Source organism: Periophthalmus magnuspinnatus, chromosome 23 (genome assembly GCF_009829125.3).
Source record: "Periophthalmus magnuspinnatus isolate fPerMag1 chromosome 23, fPerMag1.2.pri, whole genome shotgun sequence".
NCBI classification, from domain to species: domain Eukaryota; kingdom Metazoa; phylum Chordata; class Actinopteri; order Gobiiformes; family Gobiidae; genus Periophthalmus; species Periophthalmus magnuspinnatus.
The window spans coordinates 12,017,068-12,031,060 of record NC_047148.1 but is presented as its reverse complement, the minus strand read 5'-3'; the positions used below and the strand labels follow the sequence as shown (position 1 = coordinate 12,031,060).

General features: G+C 36.6%; 3 protein-coding genes across 3 annotated transcripts in view; 2 read left to right on the top strand and 1 right to left on the bottom strand.

Moving 5' to 3' along the window:
- LOC117391504 (ADP-ribosylation factor GTPase-activating protein 3-like) overlaps positions 1-1,585 on the top strand; it is a 2,685-nt gene extending 1,100 nt beyond the window's left edge. The window contains exon 5 of the mRNA XM_055231538.1: positions 1,580-1,585. Coding sequence (XP_055087513.1) covers positions 1,580-1,585 — 6 coding nt within the window. The remainder of the gene's footprint in view (positions 1-1,579) is intronic.
- Positions 1,586-2,179: 594 nt separating this feature from the next.
- Positions 2,180-11,387, bottom strand: LOC117391310 (N-acetylglucosamine-1-phosphotransferase subunits alpha/beta-like). The gene is given in 22 exon segments (XM_033989079.2): positions 2,180-3,053; positions 3,250-3,340; positions 3,902-4,069; positions 4,153-4,240; positions 4,243-4,250; positions 4,369-4,454; positions 4,536-4,649; positions 4,730-4,949; positions 5,022-5,221; positions 5,302-6,314; positions 6,384-6,599; positions 6,675-6,798; positions 6,917-7,087; positions 7,210-7,389; positions 7,738-7,899; positions 9,394-9,528; positions 9,599-9,663; positions 9,958-10,160; positions 10,315-10,365; positions 10,446-10,565; positions 10,729-10,814; positions 11,095-11,387. Coding segments are annotated over 22 exon segments (3,735 nt in total). The 5' UTR covers positions 11,257-11,387; the 3' UTR covers positions 2,180-2,981.
- Positions 11,388-12,275: 888 nt separating this feature from the next.
- Positions 12,276-13,905, top strand: LOC117391311 (DNA damage-regulated autophagy modulator protein 1-like). Its single transcript, XM_033989080.2, has 7 exons — positions 12,276-12,530; positions 12,790-12,857; positions 12,933-13,075; positions 13,183-13,360; positions 13,482-13,507; positions 13,647-13,739; positions 13,825-13,905. Exons 1-7 carry the CDS (start codon positions 12,400-12,402, stop codon positions 13,867-13,869), a joined length of 684 nt encoding a protein of 227 aa, XP_033844971.1. The 5' UTR covers positions 12,276-12,399; the 3' UTR covers positions 13,870-13,905.
- Positions 13,906-13,993: the final 88 nt, after the last annotated feature.

Sequence of the window (13,993 nt, the reverse complement as noted above, 5' to 3'; positions counted from 1 at the left end):
TTGTCATTATTATATTGTACTCTGGAAGCCTTACATTATGTTAGCTAACAAGAGTTGAATGCATAAAATATAACTATTAAAATCCTTTCCACTTGTGCAAGTAGAAAAGTGTTTTAATATTTAACAGTGCAACATAATGTTCCAGATAAACATTTGCAATGCATAAAGGTAGCTCAAGACTAACTCCTATTGTGTGGGTAACACCCAAACTCAGAAATATAGTTCCAACTTCATTATTTCCTTTAACATTGTACAGTATGATCATTACAGAAAAATCCCTTCTAACCCCAAACTTGAACGTGCCACAAAGTCAACACAAAACTGCAGTAAAAGGAATCACTTAATTACACCAATAATTTACAAGAATTATGAAAGCCTAAACAAACAGTATGCATTGATATTGAAAACTCCTTGTCATACAACTCATTGTACCACATTTTATACTTCTGTGGAAAAAATACAAACTTTTTTTTTTTTTAAATATTCACATAAACGGTGACTACTAAAATTAAGGCCTTTCAAGTTCAAATCTGTACAATCAATAAAAATTATACAACATAGCCCTTTAGGGAGAAGAAATGAGAAAGCAGAACAAGACCATTGATAATGCTTCATTAATTGACAGTATTCCCACAGTCCAAGGTAAATAAAAATCCATTTCATAGTTGTAAAGATGAATTAAATAAGTTACCAGAAAAGTTTGTGGCTGGAGTGGTTTTTAAGTTGTGAACCTTGAGGAAAAACTGCCGCAGTGTCAGCATTAACAAAGCCCCATACATTTAACCCACTGACAACCACATATCGATTTAGACACTTCATTAGGAGACATTATTCAGATTATCATTAAACCAATTCAAACCAAATTAATAATTAACATTTAAAAGAAACATTATAAAAAATGAAATTATGTATTCAAAATATGTCATTTTTGATATTTGGTCAATCAATATTGTACCTCAATAATTTTGTATTTAGGCTTTTAAAAGCAGATTGCTAAAATAGATTTATTTTATCGTTGACTTTGCAGTATTCGTGTGTTTATTTATATATACATATATATATATAAATAAACACACGAATACTGCAAAAGTCAACGATAAAAATAAATCTATTTTAGCAATCTGCTTTTAAAAGCCTAAATACAAAATTATTGAGGTACAATATTGATTGACCAAATATCAAAAATGACATATTTTGAATACATAATTTCATTTTTTATAATGTTTCTTTTAAATGTTAATTATTAATTTGGTTTGAATTGGTTTAATGATAATCTGAATAATGTCTCCTAATGAAGTGTCTAAATCGATATGTGGTTGTCAGTGGGTTAAATGTATGGGGCTTTGTTAATGCTGACACTGCGGCAGTTTTTCCTCAAGGTTCACAACTTAAAAACCACTCCAGCCACAAACTTTTCTGGTAACTTATTTAATTCATCTTTACAACTATGAAATGGATTTTATTTACCTTGGACTGTGGGAATACTGTCAATTAATGAAGCATTATCAATGGTCTTGTTCTGCTTTCTCATTTCTTCTCCCTAAAGGGCTATGTTGTATAATTTTTATTGATTGTACAGATTTGAACTTGAAAGGCCTTAATTTTAGTAGTCACCGTTTATGTGAATATTTAAAAAAAAAAAAAGTTTGTATTTTTTCCACAGAAGTATAAAATGTGGTACAATGAGTTGTATGACAAGGAGTTTTCAATATCAATGCATACTGTTTGTTTAGGCTTTCATAATTCTTGTAAATTATTGGTGTAATTAAGTGATTTCCCTTTTACTGCAGTTTTGTGTTGACTTTGTGGCACGTTCAAGTTTGGGGTTAGAAGGGATTTTTCTGTAATGATCATACTGTACAATGTTTAAAGGAAATAATGAAGTTGGAACTATATTTCTGAGTTTGGGTGTTACCCACACAATAGGAGTAGTCCTTGAGCTACCTTTATGCATTGCAAATGTTTATCTGGAACATTATGTTGCACTGTTAAATAATTAAAACACTTTTCTACTTGCACAAGTGGAAAGGATTTTAATAAGTTATATTTTATGCATTCAACTCTTGTTAGCTAACATAATGTAAGGCTTCCAGAGTACAATATAATAATGACAACTCATGTATTTTTTTATTGTCATTACAGCAAATTAAGTCACATTTTGAATGACACACCGAAAGACAGAGTGCGGAAACATTGACAACTATTTCCATTAAACGCTGTTTAAACTTGAAGCATTTATAAATGGCAAGTTTACCATCACATGATACAGTCATAAGTTACAAAACATGCTGAAAGGGGTCTGAATTTCAGACAGTAGCCTGTCGCGTCCCACAGGGACACACACACACACACAGGTGGTTAAGAGCAGACTGTGGGTATTCTGCTATCAATTTTATCTGACCCTACTTCCACTCATTTATTCATTCATTCTGGATAACACAAAACATGTTGCCATGTATCTGAACAACATTTACAAACATTTAAGACTAGACATTTTAAAAGCCCTCAGCATACAAGACCACATTCTCAAGAAGGAATGACTTAAAGATCAGGGTAAACCCCTATAAATACGATAAAGGCACTTCAAGTATTGATAACAAAATAAAAGTAAAAACAATTACTTCATGAATTAACTTTTGGTACCTCAATAATTTAAACCCATCTTGAAAATGCAACATGTTTATACATATATATATAACAAAAAACTACTTCAGCGGGACAAACATTGGTAGGACCAGACTTGAAGTACCTCAGTGTGCTGTATAAAAGAGCCCCTGAAAGGCAGCACTGTACCAGCCATTGTGCCTGTGTAATAATCACTGTCATCCATCATCTTCACAATGTGTCATCACCAGAACACATGCAATTCGATGCCCAAGTCACACTGATGCGACACGAGACCGGTCCCCCTGGCAGGACCTGCTGCTGTCCCAAGGTACTGAAGGAGTGTGTGTACTCATTGAAGAGGAGTGGGAGCCTCGTCAAACCCTCTCTGAGCTTTGATCCCTATACACTCTGCGTCTGGGAAAGAGTTTTCGCTTCAGAGCAACCAGCTGCAGTAAAGACAAAGTGTAAGACTAGCACTCCATATATTAAGATTTTAGTTACTTGTAGCACAAGATTATATAAGTTTATAAAGCTGAGGCCAAACACTGAAAGTGTGGCACACTGAACTGCAGAGGGCAACATTTTTCTGAGGAGACTGTGTATGTTGATGAAAGCTGTATTATTCATGTAAACACTACTGACCTGTTCAGCAAAAAAGGACATGACAGTAAAGATGACGAGTGCCACAAGAACACAGTGAGTCCAAAACTTCAACTTGTCACGGTATAGCCGCCTGAAAAATAAAAAAAGTGATAAATATCAATTTACTTACAGGCACTTGTTGTGTAACAGGAAGTCTCAAGTAGAGCGGGCAAATGGCAACTGGGTGACAAGGTGACATCACCTAACACCTTACGTCTGTAACATTACAGACCCCATCACAGTTTGGCTGTGTTATGATCTTACAAGTATCTTACAGCTAGCGGCTGATCTGAAGTGGATGATCTAATTTTAAAATCTCTTTGCGAGTCTGGAATCCTCTGGCTGTAGCCCGCTGAAAGTAGAAACAAGCTCTCGAATAAACTCCATTTAAAACCCTCAGGGATTCCCACAGCTGCAGCCAGGCAGCACTTCATCTCAAGTGATGACAGTCACAAATGCTTCACTTAAGTCTGTTTTGGAAAAAAAGTTTGATGAATTACAGCCACATGTAGAGTGTCGCAGTAGCTTTGTATTCATAACTCTGTTATTGCAGTGACAATGAAAATACATCAAGCACAAATTCATTACCAAAACAATAGTAATAAGACTGACTTCTCAAAAAACAAACAGCTATAAGATGGCTATATCTTACCATTCTTGTAGTTCTTCCATGTGTAGAAATCTGTTGCGATATTCTCTGGGCAATTCAAACTGTGAGGGCAGGGGAAACATGGACTCGTAGAAATCTCTCAAAACAGCCTTCACTGTAGCTGCATCTTTATGGCTGTGATCAATGTTGTCATTCAGACAAACAAACTTTCTATTGAGATTAGTAGAGTATAGTGTTAGATAGACCTTAAGGCAGCATAAATAACCATCACACAAACTAAAAAGTGTTCTCACCTTGGGTTTTTTCTTATGTCATCTAATTGGCCAACCACATGGGACACATTGGTGCGTACCATCTTGAAAGCAATCTCCTCTTCCCCATAATCTCAAACCTATCCAGAAATCATGGTTTAGAGGTAAAATGTTACACAGAAATACTTGCTTGTATTCACATATTATTTATAGAATAATTAAATAAAAATGTTCAGCAAATTTGAGAAGAACACTCACTTATATTTATTCTGGTCTTTAAATGCCTTGTGTATGCGATCTGTGATTGCTTTGCAGTGAATAACCAGGCCTTTTGTGACAGATGGCTGTAATTGAAAAATTAAGACAATAGGACATTTACCGATGAAAATTTACACAAAGTTTAGCATCTTAAATAAACATCTCACCATGCTGGGGTCATAATATGCCTCTTGTGTTGGCTTCACTAAATGAAGCAGAGTTAAATTGGTCGGCAGTGTTTTAGAGCAGTTTATAAGCATCTGTTCCAAACTGGTCAAATCCTATATTCATAAGCATAAAAAATAACTATAAGAAATAAAATCAATTGTAAATAGTATCTTAATAATAATGTTAAACCTACTTGGAGGCTTAGGGGTAGTTCATGGATCCTTGTGGCAAGAGTTCGAATCTCCCGATCAGACAGAATTCCTGAACGATCAGTATCAATTTCATCAAACACATCAGAGACATTGAGCTGCTGCTGTGCACTCATCAGGAAGTAGAAGTATGAGAAGGCAAACTGCATGTCCTCTGAGTGACGGACACGATGGCCAGATGTTTTGTCAAACTCTTCAGGGAACCTAAAAAAGACAACAAGAATTAAGATATATTGATGTGATATACAGGCCAAACATCATCACAATGACACATACATATCTTGCAGCTCCTGCATAATGAATCGATCTATCATGTGTGGCATGTGTGCAGGGACTTTGCGTGACGTAAAACCAAACTGACTGTTGAGTAGTTTATTGACGTAACGTAAGGAATCGGCAAAAGTGTCTTGAAGTCTTCGCCCTGCAGCAGCACCATTGGCCTTGTACATTAGTTCTGTTTGCAGGTGCTCCTCTTCCTAAAAAAAAAACAAGCAAATACAGAAGAGGTTCAAAAGACATAAATAAATTAACATAAAACAAACTCAAGTCAACTCACTTCTAGAAGGCTTTGAAAGAATTTCCTTCTCTCCCAAGGTAGGAAACCTCTGTCTGCTGAGGTAAAATGTTGCAATCTCCTCCCTACTACAGTTCTGTCCGGTGCACCACCTTCTTCCGGTAGATTCTGCAGACTTTTGACTTTGGAATTACCATTTAACAACTTTGAAATTAAGGGCCTTTCAATTGCTGCTCTTATAGTGTAAGTGTTTGGGTCATCTTGAAAGTCATCATTGATGTTGACTGGGATAGGAGTAGTCGTAGGCTTTGTTTTGCCTCGTTCTTGCCGTATGTTTGTTTTGGCTTGTTTATCAGCCATTGGGGATATTAACTTATCTTGAGATTCACTATCCAGATCTTTTAATACCTTTGACTTTTTCTCTGAACTTGCCTTTGTGGGGGACTGGTTTACTTTGAATGGTCTCAGCAGCTCAGCCTTGGTCAGGTTGTAGCCTTTTAAAGTAATGTCACCAATTAGGAGTTTCTCATCAAGTTTTTGAATCTCAGTGCGCACGGAGGCTGGCAGCAAAGAAACATTAACAACAGGAACTTCTATAACCATCTGCTTTTCTGCTGGCTGCTTTTTGATAATTTTGGGACCCTGGTTTTCTTCTGGTACGTCGGAGAACGGTAAGAAAGTCTCAGGGGTGGGAGTGGGCTTTGAGTCTCTGTTTTCGTCCTTACTTATAGTATGAGATACATTAACATGAGGGAGCTCACGAGTGTCAATGACTACACTAAACCCCATGATGAACTCTATACTGTCATCCTTTTGAAAGGTCATGTTGTAGTGGATTTGTGTCCTGTTGTGGCCAGCGTAGAGCAGCAAGTGAATGGTCTTCCACTTGTTGGCAACAGAGGTGTGGCGCACTGCTGCATTTTCACTGACATGGGCTTCTGAGACTCTGTGGGCTATTTGCTCAAAGCTGAAATAAGGTTTGATCTCTCCCACTGGAAGAGTATAAACACTTTGATTTCTTATTAAGGTCACTCTATACAGCTCGTCAAAATGCTCTGCAACAAAAAAAATGTGTTAGCCTTCCAAAACACAAGCACAAGTACAACAGTACTAAAGGAACTTACCTTGACCACAGTCTCCAACATCGTACCCACAGGGAAGAACATTGCAAGCTTGGTCACAGAACTTGTCTGCCAGCCAGGAGTTGGCACAGCCTTGATTACAATAGGACGTTCCACCAAGGCCTCCGACGCCACCTGCAAACTGCCACATCTGTGCTCCAGCTCCTCCTGCCCCTCCTCCCGGGATCCCACCTGCAAACCGTCCTATTCCACCTGCTCCTGTTCAAACACAAACAGCCTCTTATACACCCATGAGATAATTAGGATGGGGATAAAATGTGTTGACGTTTTTACCCAGGCAATCTCCTCCATCCCAGTCACATGCTGAATTGTTACAAGCCTTATCACAGTAGCCATCTTTGATCCATGATCCAGGACAGCCCTCGGCACAGTTAGGAACAGGCCAAGTTAGATACACCTGTTGGCAACATATTGTATTTGAAGGCTTTTATAGTTTGAGTCAATGCAAAGCTATCTAACGAGTAAGCCAGTCTTATTTCAACAAACTGCACAAACATTTCTGGATAGGTTTAGACCTTCTGTCCCTTTGAGTGGGTGTAAAAATCATCTGGCCAAACATCTTTGCCAAACATCACATCGTCGTTTAGATAAATGAACTTCTGGGAGAGGCCGGGGATGCGGTGGATGTGGGTCTCAATGGAAGGAGAGCTGAAAGTTGGCAGGTGGCTATGGTTCAAAAAGATATCCTATAAGTAATAAAAAGCAAGTAAGTAAAGTAATAATGACAAGAAAATGATAACAGTGGACAGAAGCATGGTCTACAGTAAACATTGACAATGAAGCACTAGGTAAAAGATGGAAAACCTACCTGATGTGTAACAACTGAGACTCTAGGATTATCTAGGTTAAGCCAAGAGGGAATTTGTCCATTAGTCACAATGAAAATGTGGCGCACCCACGGGGCATGTTTCTCCACTGAGCGTAGAGAGTAACGAAGCTCCTCATTGTCTTCAAATCGACTGGCAGAGACATCCTCATCTTGTTTGGACTTAATAAATACAGAATAAAAAAATTAATTAAATGCAATAATAATTAAACTCTATTAAGCTTTATTGCATTATGGTATGGTAGGTGCATTATGTAACTTTTCTGGTGGAGGGTATGCCACCTGCTTGTTTCCATGAAGATGGCATTAAACTTCTATCCCTATTAAGTCAATTTGATTCATAAAAATACAGGCAATTGAATGAATAACAAAACAGACTTTTAGATTTAAGGCAAAGCAAAAACAGGTTCTGAATCTTCCACCAGAAAAGTTGCACAGTGTACCTTTAATAATGAACTTGAAATAAAAGGTAGGTAGGTAGGTAAAAAGTGTAGTAGTGTGATGCTTTACTTGAGAGATGGCTGTTAAGTCCCAGAAAAGGTAAGTCGGACTGATGTTTAATTCCTTCCCATCAAGAGTTAGATTCTTTTTAGCCTGTTGTGTCAGATCTGTAAAGTCCTGTGAGCTTTTCAAGTAAAGCAAAGCAATACTGGCCTCTGAATATAGCTCAAACTGTGGAAATAGAAAACAACAAAACAACAAAATTGAAATTAAACAGCAAGTAATAAAAATACGGGGCAATATATTTTAAACATAAAATCATATTTGTTACTCAGTCTGTAACTGTGTAAACAAAACACACATCATCAAGCTTGTACACAAAAGGGAAGGGCAAACTAGGCAAATGATACGGTAGTGAGCTACCCCAACACCAGCTATAAATACCAGACATTTCTTACTGCTCACTCCAGCTTTCACAGAAGGAACACCAGGAACACCTTTACCCTGGGTATTATCACTCAAACTATGGTTTACATTGAGGCACACTTCTGTTAAAAGTCTCTGCAAGCTTTAGAAGACATTGTATTGCAGACGTAACCTGCTCCAACAGGGTCGTGGGGGTAGAGAGGGGTGCAGAAAAGGTCATTAAAATCCTAGTGACCTTTTCACTTATAGGCTGGCGCCACTCCACTCTAAACAGTTGCTCTAATGTTAAACCCTTCACGTCTATGGTTTCACCAGCAGCAACAATCACATGACCAACAGGACGCACTACACCAAAGTGAAGACAAGCGCATTAAGTATAAGGATGATGAGGTCTAGGTTATATGCTGCTAACCTATATATTACCATAATACAAGGTGTCAGGGCTCAAATCTAATTAACAACAATCCAATTTTTCTTGTGTAAAAGAAATATATTAGAATGCATTTAGGTGCTGGAATATAACTAAAACAGTGACCAGCAATTGTCATTTCAGAGTTTTTCAGATTTATTTTGATTATTACACAGCACAGTGGCATCCATTTATAATATACCTTATAGTATAATCAACAGGTAACGGACAAGTCCCTTAAGTTTATTTTCTAAAATTTGATATATTCAGATGGAGGGCACGGGCCAAGATAACTCTGTCAAATTCACTGCATTTGAAAGAAATATACAATCTTATCATACACAATTACCATGATAATACATATTACCATATACCACATAAATCTTATGGCTGAACGTCAACAACAATCACGTTATTGGGGTTGAATGACGGCACCACTTTCTGAAGCTAATAATAATTTAACTTGATTGCAACTGAACAAAAAAAATACATTGAAATTTGGGTCAGTTTTGTTTCATGTGGATGGGCCAGGTAATTATAGAGATATTAACAATAAACCAGCACAAAACATCTACAGTCTGACAGTTAAAAAGCAAATTCTTGCATAAAACCTGACCAGCCGTCCATCTCAAATAAAACTATGGCAATACAGACAACTATAAGGATTCTAGAATGCTGTGGTGGTGCCATTAATTAACCAACAAAAAAAAATCAAAATCAAATTATACATAATAAAATGCTTGGATATAATGGATATTAAAATGCATCATGTTCTATAGACATATGAAATTTGAAAGGAAAATTTGGTTAGGCATCAGTGCTGTCTGCTCCTGCGAAGGATTATTCTGCCATCTGCTGGTGCTTTAGTAGGAAAGAAGAATAGCAGTTACCTTTTTGATCTTATTGGTAATAACAGAGGGTAGTTTCACTTTTAATTGTTCCGTTTCTTTGTAAGATGCTGGAAAGCCACTCAGGTAGGCCAAAGTCTGCATGCGGATCAGACCTGGGGCTTCTTTATCTGTGGTCTAAAGGATATCAAATAAACTCAGTTATTGCTGCTTTTTTGTTTATTCAAACTGAAATGCAAACACTTACCAGGTAGCATCTAGAAAGCAAAAATCTATGTTTCTCTCTAGAAGAAGTAGAATAGGCCTGATCAGCTAAAAAAGAAAGAAATTCATAATGAGAAGGAAGTACCAACAGATATGGAGGCAAAAGTAGTCATTTACTAAATGCTTAAATCAGCCAGCACTAGGGGTAAAGGTAAACACAATCACTGACAATTTTGATTATTGTAACAGCACACATAAAATGCTCATGAATATAAATTTAACAAGTAACAAAATGTGGTTTCCCATTTAATGTACATATGCAATGTTTCACAACAGTATTTACTGTATATCAAATAATATACTAATCGCAAGTGGAAGATGGATGGTATGTTATCACCTTACCTTCAGCCTGAGAGTGGAAGACAACTAGAGAGACAGCCGTGGAGGGATGAGAAGGCTTGTTCATGAGCAACAACTCCTTGGCTTCAGACAAGGAGGGAACAACAGATGGCAGGTCTTTAACTGTAATGTTGGCGGGCAAAGCAGGGTCCAGAGCGAGTATTGGTGCTATGATGCAATGGGAGAGCAGGCATTCTGGCTTTAAGCTAAAAAAGAAAAACTGCATTAACATTTCCACTGGCTGTGTTCTTGGATCGCACTACAGCTTGACAAAGTTGCAATTGAATTACAATATTTTCTGAAAAATTTTATCTTACCGTCTTAAGTAAGTACTCACTATCAGTGCACTTGATCACCTACCTGTCTTTTGGCACATCACTTGTGTCTGTTGCATTTTTCCCTAGGCGTTCCCTAAGAAATTTAATTAACATTATAACCACAACATGAAAACACAGTCCTCCTTTGAAATAAAGTGTAACCTTTTTTACTACCTTAGAGCTTTTTGTTCTTGCTCCAACTGTTCTTTGACAGTCTTTAGTTGTTTAAGAAGTGCTATATCTGTGCCATTCACCCATGTGTATACTACATCTATAGGCATTGGCAAACACAGTCTGTAACAGAAACATATGTTACCAAGTGAGTTACAAAATAACAGTTATAGTATGCTATCAACAAGACCATAAATAGACATATCCTCGTTTTAACCAGTGAGTGTTGTGAATTGTTATTACACATTAAATCCAAGGTAATAATTACACAATAGTTATGAGTTACCTGCTTTGAAAAGACTTCCCACCAACATTGTCCCTGTAGGAGTCAAACAGCACATGATACTGATCACGACTCCATTCCATCGCCACCTTCATAAAAGAACAGATCACATTTGAATGACAAGTGTACCTTTGTTTTCCTTAGTCTTTAGTGACAGATGATCGTATGGGTACAAATAATGCTACTTTTTACACAGGGCAAACATTGCTCCTAAACAAACTATTAACATGTTTAAAATATCTAAAGGCATACTTCCTGAAGACTTGCAAAGGACATTGATAAGTTACATGCTAGGTTAACAAGGCACACCCACATATAACCAGTGCTGCAAATGTACCAGTCAACGGCCGTGGAACTACATTGACTCACCTCTCCAAACTGAAAGGCAGAAACTATCATAAGCACGATGCCCCCAAAGCATATGTACAGTCCATACCGATGAGATAGGCAGGTGTATGTTTGCCTTTGTACCAACTTGAGCACCGAGTTGACGACAACCATGGTTCTCCTCAACGAAGCATGACGCGGCATTCATTCAAAACAGAAAGGTAATAGCACTAACTACGGAATAAACATAGCAAACAAGTCGTATCAGTCAGCTGACTAAAAGCAAGACAGTACAACACATGACCGCCATCCCCCAGTCTTCTGCTGCTGTGATGAGGCTGTGATGTTCCGTGTTAAGCGCCTCCTGCAGGCACGGAGCACAAAAGAGTAGTGAGGGTTTGGGCCACACGAGGGCGCTACTGCTGCAACGTTTGAAAGTGGCGGGGCGTCTATGGGTCTATTTAAAAAACTTAAAATAGTTCTCCAGGTCTGTCTGAAACAACAAAACATTTGAATATATTGTTTACTTGTAAAAGCATATATTTTTTTGGAATTTGGAGGAAATAAAGTTGATTTGCTGCCACATTTTTATATCAACGTGACTTACAGTTGACCACAGACCATAGGTTATAAAGTTGACTAGCTTACAAACGTTATTCAGCAGTTATACATAATAATAAATGTAATACTTCAGTGGTTTCACACAAGAAAATAAGTTGCATTATCGTATATAACCCTTCTTTATAGTGAGACAGCACGCAGCGGATTTTTATTTGCTTGTTTTTATTTTTTGAAAAATGGCCACGTGACATTTTCAACTCAACATGTAAAGGCCCACGTTTTTGACCTGCATTTAAAGCATTAAATACTGGATAATACAGGGTGTAACGCAAAGGTGCACGAATCAATCAAAATACAAAAATAAAAAGTCTGAGTAAACTAATCATGATGAGGGATTTATATAATGTGATAAAAACTTAAAGAGTATATTTTACAGTACACCAATTGTGACAGCTGTTAAGAGTCAAAGTGCTATGATCTTAACCAGGTTGTTTTGTGCACTACAAACTAGGTCAGATGAATAGATTTTAATTTTTGTAACTCACAATTAGCAGACAAAGATGTCGTAAGTGTTAATGTTGCTCAATTTGGAAATGATGGTAGCTTCATCCGCCTACAATACGCAAATTGTAACCAAAGAATCTTTTTTTTTACGGGGGCGGACCAAGAGCGAGTTTAGGGAAGTTCAAGTTTACATTTACGTGGCTATATTCTTTATTCTGTAATTATTTTTTATGTATTATTTGTTTTTGGACTTGGTTTTACGCACATGTATCCCCATCCAATATGTTTTGGTTCCAACAAGGACTATGTATTCTTCCAGTGATTTTGGTCACCTCGTCATCTGCCACCTTTATTATTTCTTACATTATTGCCATATTGAGACGTGATGTTGATGTCTTCCTCCCTTACATAAGGTAAGTAACATCGAATTGTTGTGGTTTTATTATGTTAAATTTTGATTCAAATTGCGACTGTGCTGAATGAAGGAAGTATGTAGTCTATCTTTTTAGTTTCACTTTTTAAGTTTCGTTTTTCTTGACTAATCTGGGCCAGGTCATTTCTTTGTATTCTACATTTCTAGGTTAAATAAAAATGTGAAATAGTATTATTATTCTCTGTTTTGTGTGACGATAGAAGCAACACTGATTTAGATTTTATTTTTCCTTATTTAAGCGACACAGGTAACAGTCCTCCAGAAAGTTGTATTTTTGGCTTGATGACATTTGTTTCTGCCTGTGCAGGTAAACATTCTTAAAATTAAGAAACTAAGAAGTAATGAGTCTGCATATGTTAAAAAGACATTTATTATGCATTAGGTGTGTCTACCATCTATGCCATGTACAAGTTTATGGCAAAGCTGGGTGAGGACACAGGGACGATCAGCACTTGTTGGAACAAAGCTGCTCTTGGATTTGGGCTCATCTCCTGTTTCGGCATGTGTGTTGTTGCAACTTTTCAGGTATCCCTGTAAATATTATTTAGTTATTGATATAAAACTGAAAATTATGCCAAATCATATTTAAACGAATTATTTCATTAATGTTTATAACGACTTTTGTATTTTAGGAAACTGCTGTGGAAACTGTTCATCTAATTGGAGCACTTCTTTTTTTTCTTTGTGGAGCTTTGTACATAAGTCTTGAAACTTATTTATCATATTGCTCCTACCCCTATGGATCCTCCCTTTTTATATGTCGTGCACGTTTTATCATCAGTGTAATTTCTGTTGTGGCATTTTTCCCCAGTATCCTTTTTTCTTAACATTATACAGTTAACACATTATACAGTTTTTTTTAAGTAACAGTATGGTAATGATTTAATTTTCATTTACCTAAGATATACATTTTCTTAACTGAAAAAAATAGCTGTAATTTGTAAATTCCTTGAAAAGGTAGGTTCTTTTGATCTGTTACAGACTATATTGATCCACAAAGGGAATTACTTGGACACAGTATATAGGAAATGCAATATAATAACAAAATAAATGGTAATGACAAAATTCTAAACACTTTTTCTATTTCAATTTACAGGATCCACTTCTCCAAAAGACAAGTGCTGGATGTGAGTGGATTGTTGCCTTCAGCTTTATCAGCTACTTTTATACCTATGTTCATGACTTCAAAGTAAGTAACAGAAGAAAATGGTTTACTTTATCGTTTATATTTTTAGATTTTTTGTATATGACCACCCTTTTCATTTTTTTTCTAGCAATTTACACTAAAATTCAGAACTGTGTGTCGAACTGGTACCTAACAATGGGCCCAAGAATGGACTGTACTTAAGTATTATTTTGTGCAAATAGATGAGCCATTATACTCATTAAAGTTGAATCTAAATATGTCATATTTGCAATCATGGCCACTTGTTACACATTACA